This window comes from Psammomys obesus, unplaced genomic scaffold (genome assembly GCF_907164565.1).
Source record: "Psammomys obesus unplaced genomic scaffold, mPsaObe1.curated_primary_1811, whole genome shotgun sequence".
NCBI classification, from domain to species: Eukaryota; Metazoa; Chordata; class Mammalia; order Rodentia; family Muridae; genus Psammomys; species Psammomys obesus.
Window position 1 is genome coordinate 3,323,885 of NW_026591711.1, and position 16,888 is coordinate 3,340,772.

Genomic DNA, 16,888 nt, shown 5'->3' on the forward strand with positions numbered 1-16,888 from the left:
CCCCCCCCAACACACACACACACACACACACACACCCTCGGCGCCCGCCCCTCCCCCTCCCGCCGCCGCCGCGGCCGCCGAAGTTCGCCGAGCTCCTCCCCCCCGCCCCTCCGCCCCGCCCCGCGCCCCCACGTGCTGCCATCCGGCCAATGCGCGGTCGGCGCGCGCGGACCCGGATCAGGAAACTGCGCGGGGCCGTGATGGATGCTGCCTACCCCACCCGGGCGGGAGGGCGGCGCGGCGGCTCGGCTTCCTCGGCCCCGCAACCTGGACTCCGGCGGAGAGGTTGAGGCCTGTCGGGCTGCGGGTCTCCCCCCTGAGCCCCGTTTCTGCCCGCGCCTGTCCTAGGCCTCGGGGCAGCCGGTCGCCGCAGCTCAACGCTGACCTCCAGTCCAACCAGGCCTCGGGGGGGGGCGGAGGGGGGGAGTCGTCCGAGGCTTTGAGCCCACCCCCCACCCCCAGGAGAGGGAAGGACCCTGGGACCAAGGGGCAGACCCTGGCTTTTTATCCTAGCCCAGGAATAAAACGAAGGAGGCCTACAGAGCTATTTTCCTCTCCCGGCTGGGTCTTTACCCATGCCCTGCACAGCCGCCCAGCTGCTGGGCAGTCCCTGCTTGGCGAAGCCCCGGCTGGAGCCGCAGTGGGAGGGTGGGTGGATGGACCGCTGAGCAATCCAGCCAAGGAAGTACAGCGAGGGCGGTCCACTGAAACCTCGTGGATACTTAATTCCCCCATCCCCTTTTTTTCCTTCTCCAGGGGCACAGTTTGTACATCATTTTCCATTTAAAGATTTGGAACCGTCCTATATTGCAGTTGATGGAGGACAAAACATGCCTCCTTTACCGGGCGCTATTGTGAGACCTCCACCCTAGAATAGGAATACCCTGCTTTGAATCCAGTGACTTTGCGTTTCAGAACAACCCCCAAACCAAAACACGCTTCAGACAGAATAAGACCCTTGCTGGACTGATCATCAGCCCGATCTTTTCTAACTTTTTCTTCTCCCTCTCCCCCTTTTGGTTGCTGTTTCCTCAGGCAGGATCTAGGGCGAGGGCTATACTTACAGGGCAGTCTGTAATTTCTGAACTGCTAAAAATTAGCATATTAACGATATCAGTAGCTCCGGAAAGGAGGGAGAAGGGACTGTTGCCTGCCATTTAGTAATTGAAATTTGATGAGTAAACTAATTATGCCATTATTAACAAATAAATTACTTATTAATTCCACCCAGTGTTGATATTTGAAATAAATACTGACGCCTCATTCCTACTGTGTTCGTCTTCTTTCCTTTCTTCTGAGTAGCACACGCCTAGATCCTTTGCATGATAGAAAAGCAATGCAAACCAGCACGTCACCCGTCTAAAAATAACTCTCATGTTGGCATGCAAGGCAAAGATATTTCAGTGGGTGCACCTAGTTGATTTTTCAGAGAGCAGAATAGAACAAGTGTCTTTTCACACAACTACATCCCGACCGCAGACAAGGAAAGTTATAACCCAATCCTGAAGACACTTCAAAAAGAATGTCAGTTCTATCTTCAGTCATATCGGTTACTCACTTGGGCTACTAAATACCGGGATACATCTATTTGATGGATAGTCATTTAATGCTTAGCCACATAAAGACTATTATATGAGACTAATCTTTAAACTAATTTAGGGAAAGAGGTTTAAAAAAGGATCATGTTAGTTTCTGACTGAAATCGCCCTGAAGTGGCACGAAGACATTTTCCACATTGGGTGTGTGTGCCAGTAAAGAGAGCTGTCCGCTGACATGAGGCACCATGATTTTGATTATTATTATTATTTTAGTGACATCTGAGCCATAGACAAAAGTCAACACTGATTCTAATCTTTAAATATCCTCTCTGGACTGAAGGGAGACACTCTTGGCTTGTAGTGGGTGGCTGCGCTAAAGCACTAATCTCTCTCTCTAGCAAGAAAATAGATACATAAATGAGACATTATCTAACATCTGTAGCACACGTATATGCTGTACATACAAATATACATGGCTTACACATCTGACGATGTTTCCGGCTGGAGGAAAAACATGAGGAAACCTTGTCTGTGTCTGGTGTCACCAACCTTTAGGACACAAGTCCTGGTCATGTCTGTTTAATATTATTTACCGACACTAAAACACAAAATTCTTGTTGTTTAGCCTCAGAACGGTCTACAGAGTTCCTACTTTAAGTATTAAGGAGACACTGGCACTGTTTTGTATATGGTTAAGCGAGATGACTTAACTCTGCCTGTTTCCTGAGGGTCTATTAGTTAAGGAAGACGGCCTTGCGCAGACCCCCTCCAGGCCTGTAACTTGTCTTTGCGCTTCTATCATAAACACAAACGGAGCCAGGACACCGAGTGTTATCTCCCACACCGACATTTTGACATTTTACTGCAAGATTTATGGCTGTAATAAACAATCCCAGTACCTTTCTTGGACCTCCACAGCCTCCCTTTGCAAGCAAGCCAGAGCATGATCCCACTGGGTCAAATAACGTTTTTTAAAAACGTTAAAGCTAACAAGCATCTCTTTGCCTTTACAAAATATCCAAAACACCAAAGGAGAGCTAGGAAGAAACTAAGTCAATTAGAAAAACAAACCAAAGTTTACCAGCAGCCTCTTGCCCCGGGGAAAGGATGGGATGCCCTGAAATGGAGCAGAGAGGGAGCTTGCTAATCTTCGCACACCAACTGCCTCTAGTCCCAAGCGGGTGGAAGCGCTATCTTTTCCTTGGGAAACTGGTAAGCACATTTGTTCATTTCCATGTGCCGGGATAACATATATTCCCCAAAATGCTATCTTAAAATCCCATTAAGGGAAATAACTTTTCATCATGTCCTGGCATTCCAGATGGAACAGAAGAGTCCGAGGGAGACTGAGGGAGAGGGAGGGCGAAAAGAAGGCAGTGTTTGCAGCTTGGTTTGAATCTGATTTGAATCATTTTGAATATATTTGGAACAGCCTTCCCACTTGAATGCAACCCTGTCCCAAGTTTCAAAGTGACCGAACAGTGACACCGTGTGCATTTTGTTTCTTATTAATCTTACACATTGACAGTCTTTGTTAAGTCCCAGGCGCGCCCTCACCAGCCGACATTTTCATATTTGTTAGACGCGCTGACCTGAAGTTCACCTCGGCCTTGGACTTTGCGCTTCTAAAAGGTCTATACAGTGTCTTTTAGAGAGTGGGGTGCTCTGCCCAGGTCAGTCCTTCCCAGGAAAAACCAAGGGGAAAAGGCAAAGGAAATGTGAGCATTATGGGATGTGCTGACTGTATTTGTCCTTTGTTCTTTGGAGTGAGGGCCTCCAGGCTGTCCTCTATCTCAAGCGCTTCTCTAGAGCAAATAGGGGAAAGGCAGGATTTTAAACTGCCTGGGAGTGTCACGGAAGGGCCTCCTCCACTTACACTAGGTGTTTGGTTATAGAGAAACAACACTTGACCAGACTTTTTTTTACCAGTTAATATGTTTAGGGCATAATTTCCTGATGATAGTTTTAAATAATGATATGGCCCAAACATAGACATGATATTCATTTTAGGATTACACATGGATTATGCAGGAACATACACACATACATACATACATACACACATACATACATACATACATATGAGCACTCTCAAAGCAGTGACTTCCACAGGTGCCTTTTGTCGATAGAGCTTAAAGGCTGTTTTAAAGGGTGTTTTTGAGTATTGATGCTAAAATGTTTCTTAGGTGTGTCACATGGCTTTAACCAAAAATACAATGAAAAGAGTCCCTGGAAGAGACATAATTTCTGGGTGAGCCAGTGGGGGCTGGGTTCCGTTCTTTTCATTTCAAGAGACCAGATGTGAAGTGCTTACTGCTGTAACAGCAGTGACCACGCTTGTTTTCTTCCATTTCATCTGGCAAACCCCATTTGGCTCCAAGCTCTTGGCCAGAGTAAGAACTCTACAATTGCACACTACAAATACTCTGGTTGCTTGCTTCTGTGAAGGCAGCATTTGGGAAATGTTTACTTTATCACTCAATATACACCTGGCACCATTAAATCTAATCAGCCTGAATGTGGAGGGATTTGCCTTAAACGCCCCTGCAAGCTTGACATCCTGAGCCCTGAAATTATTCCCAAAATTAAGAAGAATATTTTATTTTCATCATTGTTTCCCTACCTTTATCATTTGAAGGTCAATATAGAGGAAAGGAAAATATATTCCTTAGAAAATACATTCCAACCCAGATGCTTAAAGCTAATCTAGATGTATGAAAAATAAAATATTGGTTAACACTTCATTTGCAACAGACAAATGAGGCATGATTCCCCGTCTGCTTCTTGAACACACTGTTCTTTTTCTCTTCTCTTCACCCACCCTCCTCCTTAGCTTGCTTTCCCCTGTCCTCAGTTTGTCCTCCACCCCTGTTCTACACCTGGTTTTCAGAAGTGTTTTCTGGAGGACAGAAGCCTGGTGGTTCTACACCTAGGCACAGCATGTAGAAACCCAGCCTCCTCCTTCTATTCCGTTATTCACTTGCAGATTGTAGCAGCCCTCTTACATCCCACAGTGGTTTAATAATAAACATAAGAGAAATTTTTCCAACAATGTGAACGTAAGAACATTAATAGGCCTTCTTACTGATGCTGGCGGTTTTAGGAATCCCATGCCTAAACCCCCCCACTTCCCTGCTCTGACAATCACTGTATTTGGTGAGTTGCAGTTGGGGGTGGGTAATGATCCATGCTTGAAATTTGTCAAGAATACACTTTTCTCCCACACTTTAGAGATCATTATATGTACTGCAACATTAAAAAAAAAAAAAACTGACGAATCAGAATCACTACCCCCTTTTCAAATAAAGGAGACATAATGAAACATTAGAAACCTACTATTTGTCTTTTAATACCCCTCTGATGAGTTCTAAGCATTTTTATGTTGTGACAAGCTCACAAGCCATTCTTGATTCTCCAACATTTAAGGTTTTGGTGTTTTGGTAATCCATGCCTATTTACCTGCTGCTATTCCTTCAGAAGGGGAGTGATAATTCAATATGAAATACAGCATGTATTACTCCTGAAAAGAGAAATTTTCTACCCTTTCCTCCGGTAATTGAGGCCATTCAACCACTAGGGTTCACCTGGAGTCCACACCGTGATACACGCGTCACTCCGAGCCATTTTATCTTTTGTGCTGATAGTCAAGACCGCAGCTTTAACATTGACATCAAGCTCTGTCTGGGCAGATGACTAAGAGTGCTGTACAATGTAAACTTTTGACCCTCAACTTTTTGACCTGCAGTTGTAACACACTAACCACAAAGATACACAGCGCTGGAGCCTCTGCTTCAGGGGAAAGGGCGCTCTATACCCCATGCAGCCCGGCTTCTACCACTGCCTGATGGAATTAGAGGATGGAGTGTAGAGTTTTTGTGTATTTGTGAGCACGTTTCCTGTCAAGCCAGCCTCCTGCTTCTTTTTTTTTTTTTTTTTTTCTTCCTTTCTTTTTAAGTCAGAATCTAGGGGCTAGATTAATTTGAAATCACTGGGGATTCCACCAACAAGAACAATTTAGGGGAGAACTGGAGAATCTTTTGAAAACAAAAGTGTACGGGGCTGGGGGGGGGGGGGAGATCTGGCAAAGGGGGTGGGGCGGGTTTTGTTTTATTTAAAAATAAAGCTGCAGCCTTAATTGTTGGGAGAGTTGGCCCAGGCGGGCCGGTTGACTGTGAACTTGTACTAAAGCGTGCTCTGCTGGCGATTCCTAGGGTGTGCAGATTTATCTCCTCTGCATTTACTTAACCCGGCAGTGAACTGCGTGGGTGCCATTTGTTAGGCGATGACAGCCTTCACCTCCAGCAAGGGCTGCTTTACAAAAATTGCAATAATTACCCAATAACCTTCATAACAAATATTATTATTGAAAAGGCCAGTTTGTAGGGAAGGGATCTGATAGGGGAAAGACAAAATTCTAGAAGAAAACAAGCAAACAGACAACAAATTTGGCTTCCCTTACAACAGCCCTGCAGCTTAGGGCTGTGGAGTCCCTCCCCTGTTTGGGTGGGAGCCTAGGCTGAACCCACACTCTGGCCTTGGCATCCTGTTTATACTTTTGTCATTGACTAGAGGAAAATCCCTCTCCCCTTAGAAGCCAAAGGGCTGAAGCCCAACATATTCCACCTTCTTTATGGTGAGCAAGCCCTGAGTAGACCCCAGCCAGAGAAGTGGAGATGCCAAGGGCATCTTGCAGGCTTAAAGAGTTGTCTTCACCTCTGGCAGCCAGTCTTCTGTACTGTGCTTGTTTGGATGTAACAGTCTCCAAATCTCAACAAATGAGCACAACTGTTTCTGGTAGAAAACTCTGTCTTCTTGTTCTCTCTCTCTCTCTCTCTCTCTCTCTCTCTCTTTCTCCTAGAGCCAAATGAAGCAGGGCAGGGCAAAGCGGGAAAGCACAGGAGAAGAGGGATCATGGCATAATGTTGTGAAATTGGACCAGGGAAACCCTAACAAAACCCTAAGTGAGTGTGGCCAGGAGCTTCCTAAGGCACTCACTAGTTGAGGGAATAGATTCTTTTTGGCTTGTAGAAACAAACAAGGCCCTGCACATTTCCGGCACCTTCTCCTTTTACAAGAGAACACACAGATTTTTGCCACCAGCTGAAGCTGGATGTCTTCATAAGGCCCTCAGTGGGAGAGGTTTTGGTTTGGTTTTTTTTCTCCCTCTAAGTAAGTTCCTCCTTAAAAAAGATTTTAAAAAATCCACAAGAAGATATAACTCATCTACCAAATGAACAGATACCCAACCACCTTCTTAAGAATGCTTCCCATAAAAATAGTAAGAAAGAAAAAAAAATTTCCCTCCAGTAACAGTCACCAGATCGGACTGGATACTGTATTTCTTAAAAGTCACTTAACTCCACGTGGGTTGACCTGCCCTCTTAAATTCTACTTAAGCCTTGTGAAGATTAAAACAGGCAGAAGTAAGCAAGCTGACAACACTCACAGCTTTTTTTTTTTTTTTAAATTTGTGGGAAAGATCCCTAGGCATGTATTTGGTTGGATATGATGCCATCAGCATTTTTATCTATCCCCACACCCCAGGGTGTGGCCACAGATGCTGTGGGCGCTTGCTTTCTCCTAGGTGAACCCATGAACCTACCAACATTTCCATGTCTCTTGTTTGTTTGCTTTTTTTCCTCCTTATTTAACCACCAAGAAACTATGCAATCAAAACCACCAGACATATAACCAAAACAGAACCACAGCCCAATATTATCTAATAACCCAAACTTAGAGCCACAAAACAAAGAACAAAGAATCCAGCATTCTTAGACACATCAAATAGTAAGAACCCATTTCCATGCAATTTTTAAAATTCTAGTTCCTCCTCAGAGGTGGACCCCCTTCATGACTGCTGAAGCACTAATATTCAGTTCACACAAGATAACTTCATGGAGTCTTCTGCTTGTCCCAATCCAGGGAAAGCAGCATTTCTGATTTCTCTTTAACGTTTTAGGTTTTGTTGTCTTTGAATTTCTGAATTTGGGGCTTCTGTCTATTTATATTGAATGAAGGAGACTTGAGCATAATAATGCTTGTTGGTGTTTCAAATCAACACTTCAAAACGTTTTTCTCTGTAAGCACTTGGTAAAAACCTTTACCAACTAGTACTTGAAGAAAACTACCTAGCTCCAGAGAAAAAGAAGAGCCCTTATTATTATTATTATTTTGCTTCATTTCTAAATATATATTTGGAAATTCCTCAGACAAGATTGGGGGTGTTATTAGTTCTCTGGCAGGTACCTACCCTGAGAAGACCCCAGGATGGGCCAGAAAGTTTCCAGTTAGGATCCGCTTGCCATTAAAGAACTTGGGAGGCTGAGGCCCAGATGGAATTGTACCCGGTAAATTTATATTTTACCTAACTTCACTCACTGGTGCAATTTTGGAGACTGTTTTGGAAAACATAGATTATGTAAATTTCCTGGGATCAAACGGAAAGCACAAATAACAAAAGAGAGGAGGAAATCTCCCACTGACGAAAGAGCAATTTCTTCCTAAACTACCCTTTATGATGTGTCAAGAAAAACAACCTAATGGCTCTGGGGACTTTTAAGTTGGGCATTGAAGACACCTCAATTTCCCTTAAAACTTTACGCACAGTTTTCGAAGAGAGACTTTGTCTGCATGTTGAAGAGGGGCGCATTTCTCCATCTTTAGTGTTATCTAGGGAGCCACTTAAGTTGCCTTTCGAGGGTCCTGTGCGTAGATATAAGTGCAGGGAAAGGAAAGAAGGGGAGAAGAAGAAAGGCAAGGCAGAAGAAAAGAAAGCGCTTTAACCCCTTTCAATTAGCCTGAGGATTCAAAGACTAAAGTTAAATCCGGCCATAAAGTTTATTGCTTCAGATTCACAGGCGGGTGAGAAGGCAGCCAACAAAATGAAAAGAACTCTCAGGAGAACAGGGTTCAGGGCCTGGCTGGGTGCAGAGAAACTGAGTGCCTCCTGCCTCTTAGGTGGGGTTCCCAGCATCCTGTGGGTACCAGCAGCCTGGCCCCCGCCATAGAGCCAGGGCCCCAGACAGCTTCACTCTCCCTAGCTAGCCTGAAACCCAGCCCCGAAGGCCGCAGCCTCAATTCAGTCCTGCCAAATGACCCTAGCCGGCGAAGACGTATTGCACAGCCCCAGAAGGAATCCCGCCAGTGTCGGCCTCGGCCCTGCCCGGGCCTTTCTTTCAAACTCTCCAGTTCAGTCCAGCCTCTACTGCAGTGGCCTGCGCCCCTTCCTTCGACTCTCAGAGCTCCGCGACCCCCAAAGAGCCTAGGCCTGAGCAAGCTTAAAAAGAGTGGCGGACGCTGCCAAGCTATCACACACACACTCGTTCTCACGTACACATTCACGAAAAACATCTCTTTTGCACGCCGGCGGGAGCGGAAGTCATTAACAGCCAAGATTGTGCAGCAATTCAAGTTAGGCCTGGGGACGAGGCTCGGCCGCAAGCGTTGCTCACCGCGCGGCCTCCACAAAGCTGGCTCTGGCTTTGCAAGCATGGGCAGAGGGGAAAAGTTTGCTCTCGCATTTTGAATTCAGAGACAGCTTCAGCGTTCCCGAGCCAGACGGAATGACAGAGCGAGAAACTTTGGAGAGTGCAAATAAACACAAGAGGAGAGCTTACCTTAACTGGGAGGGCGCCATTTTTCAGAGTTTTGAGAACTTGTGGGTTCGGACACTTCTGCACCTAAAACTGACAATTTGAATGACCAGGCAGCACACACGTAGCCTGCAAAAGAGTCAAATGGAGTCCAGCGTTAGTGAGATTATATGTTATGTGGTATATAATGTTGGATGTCAACTCCCCAAAACCATAAAACTTACTTTAATGGCCCCACGTGACGTTTTATAGCCAGTGAGCCGATCTGTCTGTGCTATGGATGATTTTACGATCTAATTCATAGACAAAACCCTATTCATTTGGCACCCAAATGTCATATAGCCGGAACTGGGGCTTATAAAGTTTACTGTTTTATAACTTTTAAAAGGAAAGACGGCATCCGCGTAAGCAGTCGGTAAATGTGCAAATCTCTAGTTGGGCTTTAGCTGCTCTGAGGAGTTTCCCAATGGAGCTAGGACCGGGTAAGTACTTTCCATTTGTAGCAAATTAATTGTAGCAAAAGAAGCCAACTGGCTCAGTGGGAGGAGTGGGAAAGGGGTGCTGGCGTGGGTGAGTGGGCAGAGGCTTTGGGGTCCACCACCTGGCGGAGAGGCCTCCTCAGCCAGGCCTAGAGCAGCCTTAGGAAGGAAGGGTCCTAGTGGGCTGCCGTGTGGCTAACAAAGCCCTGCCTTCCCTCTCTCCTCTTCCTCTCCTTTCCGGTACTCACTAACTTAACTTGGTTTCCTCAGAGATGGACAGGGTGGACTCAGGCTTTGGAGTCCAGTCCCCCCCCCCTTCTTCTGACCTGAATTTTCAGATGGTTCAGAGTAAGGAAGGCTGTGAGTCAAAATGTTGGTGGCGAGCCACCATGAACAGGCAGACTGCCCAGGTAGCCTCAGCCCCAACAGTTCCCAGCCCTACTGGACAGACAGACAGACAGAGAGCGCCGCTTGCTTGCTATTTAGCACAAATCAGACCAAGAGAACTTACAATAGAAAGTTTATTTTTTTTTGTTTGTTTGTTTCCAGTCAGTATTTTTTTTCCTTAAAAACAAATTTAAAAAAAAAAAAAGCTGATCACAGTTTGCTTAAACAGCCAGACTTGGACAATATTTGTAACTTTGTTCACAAAAAACATACATCAGGGAAGCTGCGCTTCTAAGAGCCGCTTCCAGAGTCCGTGCAAAGGGTCCTACGAAGGCACGCAGGGACACACATCTTGGAGTCACAGTTTTCGCCACAGTCACTAGCCACTACACGCTGAACAAGTTAAGTTGTGTCTCATCAAGTCACCTCTACAACAGCATTAGTTACACAAGGGATATAGGTAGTCTGAATAAAAATATCTTTAACAGCTTGGAGCTATTGAGACAGGAGCACGTCCACGCACATGCACGGTAAAACAACTCAAGTGCAACACACAACACTGGCACTAAAAGAGGTTGGGGGGGGCTTTTGTGTGTGTGTTTGTTTTTTTTTTTTTCTCTTTTCTTTTCTTTTTTTTGTTTTAGTTACTTCAAGTAACACAGCTTGTTTCATATAAATAAGTTAAAACATCTATTTTTTTTTTTCTCTCAAGACAAAGCCATTCAGGACAAAGAGATGAACAGAAGCAGATCCCTACTTATACAGGCGCTCTAATGGCAATAAACAGGCTCATGATTAAAAGATGAATCGGGGGCAACGAGAACAGGGCTTCTTCACAGAAGGAACACGGGGGTGGGGGAGTCTCGGAACGTCACCTTAGCACTGATACTACGGAGAGCTAGCTCCGCTAACCCTGCTCAGTACTGGAACCCGCGGACTCAGGGGCGGAAGGCCCCCCCTGCCGTAGCCATACTCATGCTCTTCAGCTTGTTGTCTTTTTTCCACTTCATTCTCCGGTTCTGGAACCAGATTTTTATCTGTCTCTCGGAGAGGCAAAGGGCATGTGCTATTTCAATCCTTCTCCGGCGGGTCAGGTAGCGGTTGAAGTGGAATTCCTTCTCCAGCTCCAGGGTCTGGTAGCGCGTGTAGGCCGTCCGGGCCCTTTTGCCTTCTGGGCCACCTATGTTGTCTGCAATAGAAAAGGCAGCGGTTTAAGCCACCAGCGCCCCAGCACCCGGTTCCGAGAGTCAGCCAGGGTCCTGAGCTGGGGGTGGGGGGAGGGAGGCAAGGCTCAACAAGTCCTCCCCCTCCCCCCCACCGTCCTTCCCGAGTTTCCTCCCCTCTTCCTTTCTCAAGAGGAAAACAACAGGGTTTGGGCGCTGGGGAGCAGCCGGCCCACCTGCGGCTGGGCTCTGTCCTGAAGGACAGCCTGGCTTTCCCCGTGCCCCTCCGAGCTGTCCCAAGCTGTCCCTCCCGGGCTGCCAGCGGCTCCGGGGCGCTCCGAGGCGCTGCCTTTTCCCCCTGTTCCCCAGTGGCCTCCGGGTCACCCTCCGCTAAAGTTCCAGCTCCCTCGCCTCCTGCTGCAGCCGCTCGCTTGGGGCGCCCGCTTTCTTCTCCTGCCCCTTTCTTCCCTCTTCCTCTTGCCCCCAAACTTCAGACTCCCGGCCGCCCTCGCCTCGACGACCCCCCAGCCCCCTTTTAGGGGGTTCTAATTCCCTGGCGTAGCCCTTCTCATCAATTAGCCGCCCTGACATGCCCGAGCCCCGGTCCCCGCTGCCACCTCTCCCTCTCCGTGCCCTGCTCCGCTGGCCTGAGCCCCGGGGCGGGAGGCGAGGCGCTGGGGTGCCAGGCGGGGTCCCTTCCCCTCTCCACACCTGAACCCGCCCGGACACCCCGTTCTCCTCTCCCTCGCCCCCACCCCGCGCCCCCGCCTGTCCCAGGGTCTGCGGACAGCCTCCGCCCGGATGGGGAGGAGGTGCAGAGGAAGGCAGGGGAAGGAGGACGGCGGGGACACTGGGAGGGAAGCCCGGAGAGGGGCTGCCAAGGACAGAGGGGGCCCGGGACCCGCGCCCCCGCCGACGCACGCGCGCGCGGGGCCCCGACCGGCCGGCTTTACCGTGACTAATGTGCAGTTTGCGCATCCAGGGGTAGATCTGGGGCTGGGCCGGCGGCGCCGGGCTCGGCTCGCTCTGGGCGCCCGCCTGCTCGCTGCTGGCAGCGGCGTCCTCCTCGGCCGCGGACGCCGTGCCAACCCCTTCTCTGCCGCCGCCGCCGCCGCCGCCGACGCTGGCCGAGGCGCCGCCGCTGGAGTTGCCCAGGGAGTTTTTGCCGCTGTGGTGGCTGTCGCTGCCGGGCGAGGGGGCCACCGCCGAGCAGGGCAGAGGGTCGGGCGGTGGCGAGTGCGTGGACGTGGCCGGCTGGCTGTACCTGGGCTCGGCGGGCGCCGCCCCGGCCCCGGCCGCGTAGCCGCGGGCGCGCTCGCCGGAGCCAAAGTGGCCGGAAGCCGAGCGGCCGACGCTGAGATCCATGCCATTGTAGCCGTAGCCGTACCTGCCGGAGTGCATGCTCGCCGACTCCCTGAATTGTTCGCTCACGGAACTATGATCTCCATAATTATGCAACTGGTAGTCCGGGCCATTTGGATAGCGACCGCAAAATGAGTTTACAAAATAAGAGCTCATTTGTTTTTTGATATGTGTGCTTGATTTGTGGCTCGCGGTCGTTTGTGCGTCTATAGCACCCTTGCACAATTTATGATGAATTATGGAAATGACTGGGACATGTACTCGGTTCCCTCCTACGTAGGCACCCAAATATGGGGTACGACTTCGAATCACGTGCTTTTGTTGTCCAGTCGTAAATCCTGCCTGATGACCTCTAGAGGTAAACTCGCGCACTAATGGGGGAGTTGGGTGGAGGCGAGAGGGGTGGCGCGCGCGCCCCGGGCGCGTGCCCGCCCCTCGCCGCCGCCGTTCAGCCGGACTCGAGCGCCACCCGCTGGAGGCAAGGCGCATCGTTTCGCGGCCGACCTCCGGCTGCAAGGGCCGGGGTCGAATTGAGGTTACGGCCCATTATGGCAAAATTATTGCATTTCCCTCGCAGTTCCATTAGGATGTACCAATTGTGAGGCCGTCAGCTGCCGATCGCACGCCCGGCTTGAGGATACAGAGGATTGGGGGGAGGTGGCGACTTAGAATTATTTACAACAACTTTATTTCCCCGGCTTTGGAGCCCCCTCTTAATTTTCTGTGTAGAGAGGTTGGGGTCGGTTGGCCCGGCCGGGCCAGCCAGCAGCTGTGAATTTTGAAAACACAAATATCACCTTCGGGGAAGGGAAGATGATTTAGCCAATTGAAGAAATAAATCCTGCCCCACAGCAGAGGCCACAATTACGGCTCTGTTTTTGTGAGCGCATGAGAAACAGTGTCCCTGCCGCTCTGAAACGACTAGGCATCTATTAGAGAGCGCTTTTGTGTACTGCTTCTCCAAGGCGAGGTCAAATTCCATACACTCGTATAGCCAAGAGTCGGTTTTTCTTCCGCAGAGATATGTTTTTCGTGTCACTAGTTTGCTATCTGATTCTCCTATTTATCCATCCTGGAATGTCTTCAAGCCCTGGCCCGGTTCCTCCGGCCGGCCCGGGCTCCAGGTAGCAGGGTTCGTGGTGAACCCGAAGGGTGGGCCCTGGCACGCTACGGCCTCCGAGGCTGTCGGGAAGCTGGGATCCGCGGGTAGAGTTATTGGGGTCTCTCTCAGACCTCCGGGAGGAGACTGCGGGAACTAGTGGAATCATTTCGTGGCGGTGCCTGGGATCCCCGTCGTTATTTTCCCGGGCTCCCAAAGACGAAAGTAAATCACAAATGCGGCCGAGTGGCGAGCCGGCTCTCCCCCGTGAGAGGCCTGGCTTCTCAGGCGACCCTGGCCCCTCTGGAAGTCTGGAGTCTCGCGGCTCCCGTGGTCCTGGGCTCCCACTTCGGGTCCCGAAAGCTGCTAGGTGGCGGCGCCCGCGCTGCGCGAGGCAGGGAGCGGGAAGCGGGAGCTGGGAGCCTGCGGGAGCCTCTCCGCTCCCGAGGTGGCGGCGTTCCACTCGCGCTCAGGTTGGCTCGCCTGCGCGGGGGCTGCTGCTTTCCCACTAACTGAGAGGCTTAGGTCGCTCGGGGAAGAGGGGAGTCTCCCTTTGTTCCTTCGGCTTCTTGTTCAGGGGCATCCTGAGAGGCAGGGACAGGGCCGGGGGCCGGCCCCGAGTCCCTTTCTTTCCAGTAGCCAGAGCCGCTTTGGCGATGCCCTTCAGGATTTGATGGCGAGGGACCAAGGCTGGAAAGCACAGACCCCAGACCGGGCACTGCCTGGGGCTCCTTCCCCCAACAAGCCCGCGTCTGTGGCTCAGGGAGGCGCTAAGGCAGCAGCAGGGCCAATTCTGGGCGCACCCCGGGACTCCCAGGCTGGCTCAGGCAGCCTTGGGGAGAGAACCTGTGAGTGTGGACACGGCGTCTGCCCCACGGCTGGCATTGGGTGTGCGGGTTTTTTTGTTTGTTTGTTTGTTTGTTTGTTTGTTTTCTGTGATAAGTAAATGCGCAGACGCTTGCAAAGCTTTGGACTTCCCTAAGCTGCGGGAGAAGCAGGCTGGAGGAAAACTTGGGGAGCAGCAGGCAAGGGCACCAGGGGGCAAAGCCGATGGAGGTTACCACGCCGGCCTGGTCCCTGCCCCGGAGTCTATTCGCCTGCCTTGGCCTCAGTCTTCCCCGCTGGGCTGCGTGGAATTGATGAGCTTATTTTCCTTTTTCCACTTCATGCGCCGGTTCTGGAACCAGATCTTGATCTGGCGCTCGGTGAGGCAGAGCGCGTTGGCGATCTCGATGCGGCGCCGCCGGGTCAGGTAGCGGTTGAAGTGGAATTCCTTCTCCAGCTCCAGCGTCTGGTAGCGCGTGTAGGTCTGGCGGCCTCTGCGCCCGTGGCTCCCATACACGGCACCTGTGGGCAGAGATGCGCTGCGGGTCAGCCAGGCCAAACCGACCCACCAGCCCCCGGCCTCCCAGCCAGCAGTCTCTAAGCTGGCAACCACCTTCCTTCCGCCCCAGCTTCCCTAGCACCTCAACCGAGGCCGAAATGCCGGCTGCGTGGCAAAGATGATTTCATACCAAGCGAGGTGTTTTCCGCCTAAAAGCTACTTGGGTGGGAAGTTAATTGCTTCTGACAAACGTGGCCTGTGAGAGAATCACTAGAAGCAAATAAAATAGCGTGGGCAGTCTGAATCGGAGGGGCCAAAAGTCACTGTTGCAAGGGAGTGTGGCATTTATTTGTCTGTGGGGGCAGTGGGGATCCTGGGAGCAGTGTGGAAACCGAGTTCCCACCCTGGTGTTGTGGAAGATGCTGTCGAGGCTCCTCGGGTTGGATCTCGATGTGGTTTGGGAAGGTTAATAAATATGGCCAGCCCTCTCCAATCTTTGCAGAGTGTAAGCAAGCTGTGGGATCTATCTGAAAACACTCCGCCGGGGAGGGTGGGTCTTAGAGCAGGGACACTGTTAAGTTTTAAAGTCCCCCATTTAAAGTCCTGCTCCAAAGGGAAGGGAGACTCCCTGTGGGATCTTTGAAGACCTGGGGCAAAGAGATGGTGAGCTGCTGGGGTTCAGGCAGTGTAGGACTGTGTTGAGCTGTCTGGAGGCCAGAGGTACCTAAGGCTGAGAGAGCTCCCTCCCAAGCCAGGTTTGAGGCTCAGGCAGGGTCTCAGGAGGAAGCAAAGCTGGCTAAGAGTGTGAAGTTAGTGGGAGTTAAAAGAGGGAGGGAGGGAGGGAGAGAGGGAGAGAGGGAGAGAGAGAGAGAGAGAGAGAGAGAATGAGAATATGAACGTTCTGAGAAGGTGGCCCTCCAAAGGTTTGGTGGAGACACTGAAAGAGGTCAAATGAGGAAATAAACGAGGGCCTCTGCCTGCCTGGGCTCCTGGACTTGGGAAGGGCAGGAGAGAGAGGACTAGGAGAGTGAAGGGGTTGATCTCCCATGCCTCCTAGAGGCCCTCTCCGCTCGGAAGCCTGGGGGGCCTCACAAGGGTGCAGCTGAGCATGCATTTTCAGTCTCACCCAGTTCTCTCTCTTCTGTTGCCCCTGTTTCAGGTCTCCTATGGCTTGGCAGTGAATCCTTCACCTTTCCTTAAAGTGTCACCTTACATGGCTCTCATGGCCCTGGCTTTCCTCTGGCTGGGCCTGATTGCCCCACTGGGAATGTTTGGGTTTTTTTTTTTCTTTAAAAAATATTGAAAACAAAACAAAACAAAACAGAGAGGAAACTTTGTTCATCCTTTCCTTCTTTCTTCCTACTTCCCTTCCTTCCTTCCTTCCTTCCTTCCTTCCTTCCTTCCTTCCTTCCTTCCTTCCTTCCTTCCTTCCTTCCTGTCTCCTTGCCAGCTTTTTCTTCTCCCTACACTCTTTGGGATGGGGAAGCAGGGAGATGCCTTACCCGCACAGGAGTTCATCCGCTGCATCCAGGGATAAACAGGGCTGGTGTACTTCCGGTCGCTGCCTTCCTCATGGAGGGCTTTGCCCTGCACGCTGCTGCTGTCAGGTTTGTACTGCTGCTCGGGAGAAAAGTGCAGGTACTCCCCCGGGCCCCTCTGCTTGCTATTGCCCGAGGGAGAGGCGCCACTGAGGTCCTTATCAGAATAGAAACACGAGGCCCCGTACTCGTAGGATGCCCGGTTGCAGGCCAGGACCGAGTTGGACTGTTGATAGAAACAAGGTGAGGTGTACGTCTTGTCCGGAAGACTCGACGCCCCGTAAGAAGCCGGGAAGGGCCTCAGCGCGTCATAGCCGGCCGGGTAGAGGGGCAGCTGGCCCAAGAAGGAGTCCTGGCCGCTGGGCAGGCTCCCAGGGAAAGTGGGATTCACAAAATAGGAACTCAT

At 50.6% G+C, this 16,888-nt stretch overlaps 2 protein-coding genes across 2 annotated transcripts; both read right to left on the bottom strand.

Annotated features, from left to right (window-relative positions):
- Positions 1–10,112: 10,112 nt before the first annotated feature.
- Positions 10,113–13,010, bottom strand: Hoxa5 (homeobox A5). Its single transcript, XM_055611856.1, has 2 exons — positions 12,113–13,010; positions 10,113–11,185 (listed from the first exon to the last, which is right to left on the bottom strand). The coding sequence occupies exons 1-2, from the start codon at positions 13,008–13,010 to the stop codon at positions 10,935–10,937; spliced, it is 1,149 nt and encodes a 382-aa protein (XP_055467831.1). The 3' UTR covers positions 10,113–10,934.
- A 1,718-nt stretch (positions 13,011–14,728) lies between these two features.
- On the bottom strand, positions 14,729–16,888 carry Hoxa6 (homeobox A6). The gene is made up of 2 exons (XM_055611857.1): positions 16,447–16,888; positions 14,729–14,967 (listed from the first exon to the last, which is right to left on the bottom strand). The coding sequence occupies exons 1-2, from the start codon at positions 16,886–16,888 to the stop codon at positions 14,729–14,731; spliced, it is 681 nt and encodes a 226-aa protein (XP_055467832.1).